Genomic DNA, 3,522 nt, shown 5'->3' on the forward strand with positions numbered 1-3,522 from the left:
CAATAAACAATGCCATTATTAAATATTCATAATTATAAAGTAAATATCAGTCTCTGTTATATTTGCAATCTATTTCTGTTTGTAAATTTAACTCTACTATGAAAATACATTGAACTCTTGTAGTCTTAGAAAGTAAAATAACCTTATACTTTCAAATTGATATTATGTTAGCGAGCATCTGTAGATTAAACATATTATTCACATTTCCATTTATTTTATTGCATTTTTTAACCAATTTTATGACATTTCTCTTATTTATCTTTGTCATTTGAGGGCTCCAAATATTTCGAAGAACTAGAGCATTATTTTTGAAAATAGCGCGCTATCCAAATTAAAGGCCGACCAATGGTAGAACATAAGAGGTTCAACCAGCCAATCCCTGAGCCGCAAGGTGGTGTGACTTCAGTGGGACGCGCCTGGCCACTGACGACCATTCTTTGAAATATTCGATTTTCATGAAATAAAAATTGAAATGAATTAAATCAATAGATAGCTAGACAACGTGTAATATTTGTATACATATTATTAGCAATCAATACAAGTATTCGTTTCCTTACATATTCAATAACAACGATAATATATATTCACAGTTCGGTTCCCCCGCATCGTACGATCGAGTCATATAAAAACGCTGGCGAGCTCCCCACTTCTCACCAAACGTCAAACTTCAGTCTAGCGTGCGGTCGTTCTCGTTCGCGCTCTGTTTTAACGTTCGTGGCGTTTCGTAAGCTCGTCAATTTCAGTGGCAAAATATAGGGCGTGTGTGTTTAAGTGATATTTAAAATCGTTTATAAATACGTGAAAATGTCTTTCCACACCGATATATCTACTAAATTGGAGAACAGCAGGTACGGAATCTCATGTGTAATGGCCGATGGTTCGACAGCCAACGGTTTTGTGTGGCTCCAAGCTTTCCCCATGTTTTTGGTGGTGTGTTATGCTTTGGGTATCATAAAATCTATTTGATATTGGAAATATTATCATTTAGTTTAACTAAGTAATAATCCAATCATTTTCGACATTCCTTTCACATTGACACAGAATATTTGTTTAGAATTATGAAATATGAGCATCATTTTTATCGGGTGGCGTCACTTTTGACATAGATATTGCAGTCTTTGCTACGAAATGAATCATTGACTTAATCTTACCTGCAAATGGAGAAGATCGTAAAGGGCGTGCGCAATGAATAGTGATTTAGTCATATCGATACTGATGCAACTGACATACATTTTAGTGATCACATGTTTTTGCATTTATTTAATTTGGTTATTTTATTCGTATTTATTTCTTATGTTAATTATTACAAAATAAAAAATAACTACGAAGTTATATAATGTTACAATGAACTTACTTCAGCAAACCTCTTAAATCTGGAAATTGTTGGTTGCTGTTTTTCATTGACTTGGTTGATTTAAAATTCAAAAGTAAATAATTTGTAAAAACTTGACCCAAAAACATATATGTCTCATGTCCTTGTGTGTATATGCAATTTTTATACTATATAAAAGTCTTCAATGCCACACAATCTTAATGTTTTAAAGTTAAAACAATTATAAAGTAATATGCAAATTTTATTAAACTTAAGCACTTAATAAATATTACTTTTAGTGTTTTACCTTAAATGGATCATTTATGAAGGTCCATTAGCTATGTTAACTATTCTCTATAAAATCCATATATTCAACACACAACAACATTCTAATTAAAGTTATAGAACTATTCCTATTGTTTTTAATTTCTATAGATTAAGATTGTTAAACAGTCTTTCTTTACTAAACAATCAAAACAAATACTGTGCACATTACCAATTGATATCTTCACACATTCACATTGGCAATTTGAATACATCTACAATTTTAAATGCTAAAATTATGAGAATGAAAGAATAAATTAAACTTTATCACAAATAAAGTTTATAGTGATATATTTACTTTATTTTTTAAATATCAGTTGTTATAAAATGGTATTCATAAATAATTTCATATAAGTAAAATATACTTGCACAACTATAATAGAATTATGAGATGATAATCCATTTAATTCAAGATAATGATTTTCCTATTAGTTTTTATGATGACTTAACCATGATTATAGATTATTATATGATTTTAGAACATGATTGTAATCATTATTTACTTGTAGACAATAGCATAGTTTCTTTATAGGAATACTTATTCTAACAGGTATATTTTCTTTGTTACAGGAACAGTTTAAAGAAAATTGCCAGAAATGATAACACAGAATTTTCTAAACAGAGTGTTTTGAACGATATGGAGAGGTTTGTCAAAACTGTCACTACTATGGATGAAACTGTATTGGTACCCAGTCGTTTGATGAACCTGCCACAAGAGGGGGATGATGACCCATTCAGTCTATTTGCTATGCTGAATGCTTTGAAGACTGAGTTGCTGTGGGCAGGGGATGCTGAGGAGCAGGTAGAACGTGGACGACGTATATCTGACCTCAGTGACACAGAGAGTGATGCATCCAGTGCAGCGGGAGACTCTGGTATAGAGGGTGAAGATGAAAGGGAATCAGCTGCCCGTGCAGCCGCTGCCTGCAGGCGTCATCTACGCGGGCTTCGCCACTCCCTCCGTACATTGACCGCGGCCGCCAACCATCTTACGAGGTCTTATCAAGAGGAAGTTGGAGCACCTGTATAAACGCTTATCCTTACCTGTGATTGAAGCCTCTCCCGCACGTTTGTACATATAGACTAAGTGGCCCGCGCTGTATATATAGAGTTATAGGGCTGGGCGTGTGTGGAATCTCAGTAAGTTATGTGGTTATTTAAATAAACTTAATTTTCATTAATTCTTTGGTTTCATTTCAGTTTACACTTTATATTTATTAGGTAAACTATTTATTGGTTAAACTGATCAGCAACTTTTTTTTTATATAAAAATTTCAATTGTTAATAAAATTTACTGCTATATTAAAAACTTTCTTAATTTTTAAAATTGTTTTTTTTATTTTGGTTGTGTTTGACAATTTTAATTTGATATTGATGCCATGACCAAGGCTGTGGTCTCACATAAAAAATGTAAAGGCCAAATATTTATTTTTGATAATTTTCAATAACATATTTTATTTTCAATCAATTGTAATTTGTATATGACAAGATTCTTTATTAATAAGCATGGTGGATGGTTATTATTCCCTTTTGTGACACATGTAGTTAACTAAAGAGGAAAAGTTTTAAAAGAATGAATGTTACCTGTTAGAGATAAAAATTAAAAACAGCGGTCAGCTGATGTTATAAGTATTGATAAGGAAATTCATTGGTTAAAATACATGCTGTTGCACTGGATAATCGAAGACGGTATTTAAGTTTTATTTTAAGGGCCAAATTTTATTTATAACATATAACTAAATTAGTTAGCTAATTTCTTAACAACAATTTTCTATGTTAATAAGTCTTCAATTATTTTAATTTATTACAATAAAACTGACATTTTGTAATGAAACTTCCCTATTAAAATATCTACATGCATCTAGTCTTGTTTCTTACTCAATTAA

General features: G+C 31.3%; 1 protein-coding gene across 1 annotated transcript; it reads left to right on the top strand.

Moving 5' to 3' along the window:
• The first annotated feature begins 383 nt into the window (after positions 1-383).
• LOC146535860 (mid1-interacting protein 1-B) lies at positions 384-2,817 on the top strand. The gene is made up of 2 exons (XM_085191568.1): positions 384-848; positions 2,207-2,817. Exons 1-2 carry the CDS (start codon positions 805-807, stop codon positions 2,664-2,666), a joined length of 504 nt encoding a protein of 167 aa, XP_085047694.1. The 5' UTR covers positions 384-804; the 3' UTR covers positions 2,667-2,817.
• Positions 2,818-3,522: the final 705 nt, after the last annotated feature.

This window comes from Heliconius melpomene, chromosome 10 (assembly GCF_056956725.1).
Source record: "Heliconius melpomene rosina isolate 202511_hmr_F chromosome 10, ASM5695672v1, whole genome shotgun sequence".
Lineage (NCBI taxonomy): Eukaryota > Metazoa > Arthropoda > Insecta > Lepidoptera > Nymphalidae > Heliconius > Heliconius melpomene.

Bases quoted from the DNA above. Each gene is read 5' to 3' on its own strand.
- LOC146535860 (XM_085191568.1), top strand. From the start codon at position 805: ATGTCTTTCCACACCGATATATCTACTAAATTGGAGAACAGCAG. The intron at 849-2,206 runs GTACGGAATCTC...TCTTTGTTACAG, and splicing joins ACTAAATTGGAGAACAGCAG to GAACAGTTTAAAGAAAATTG.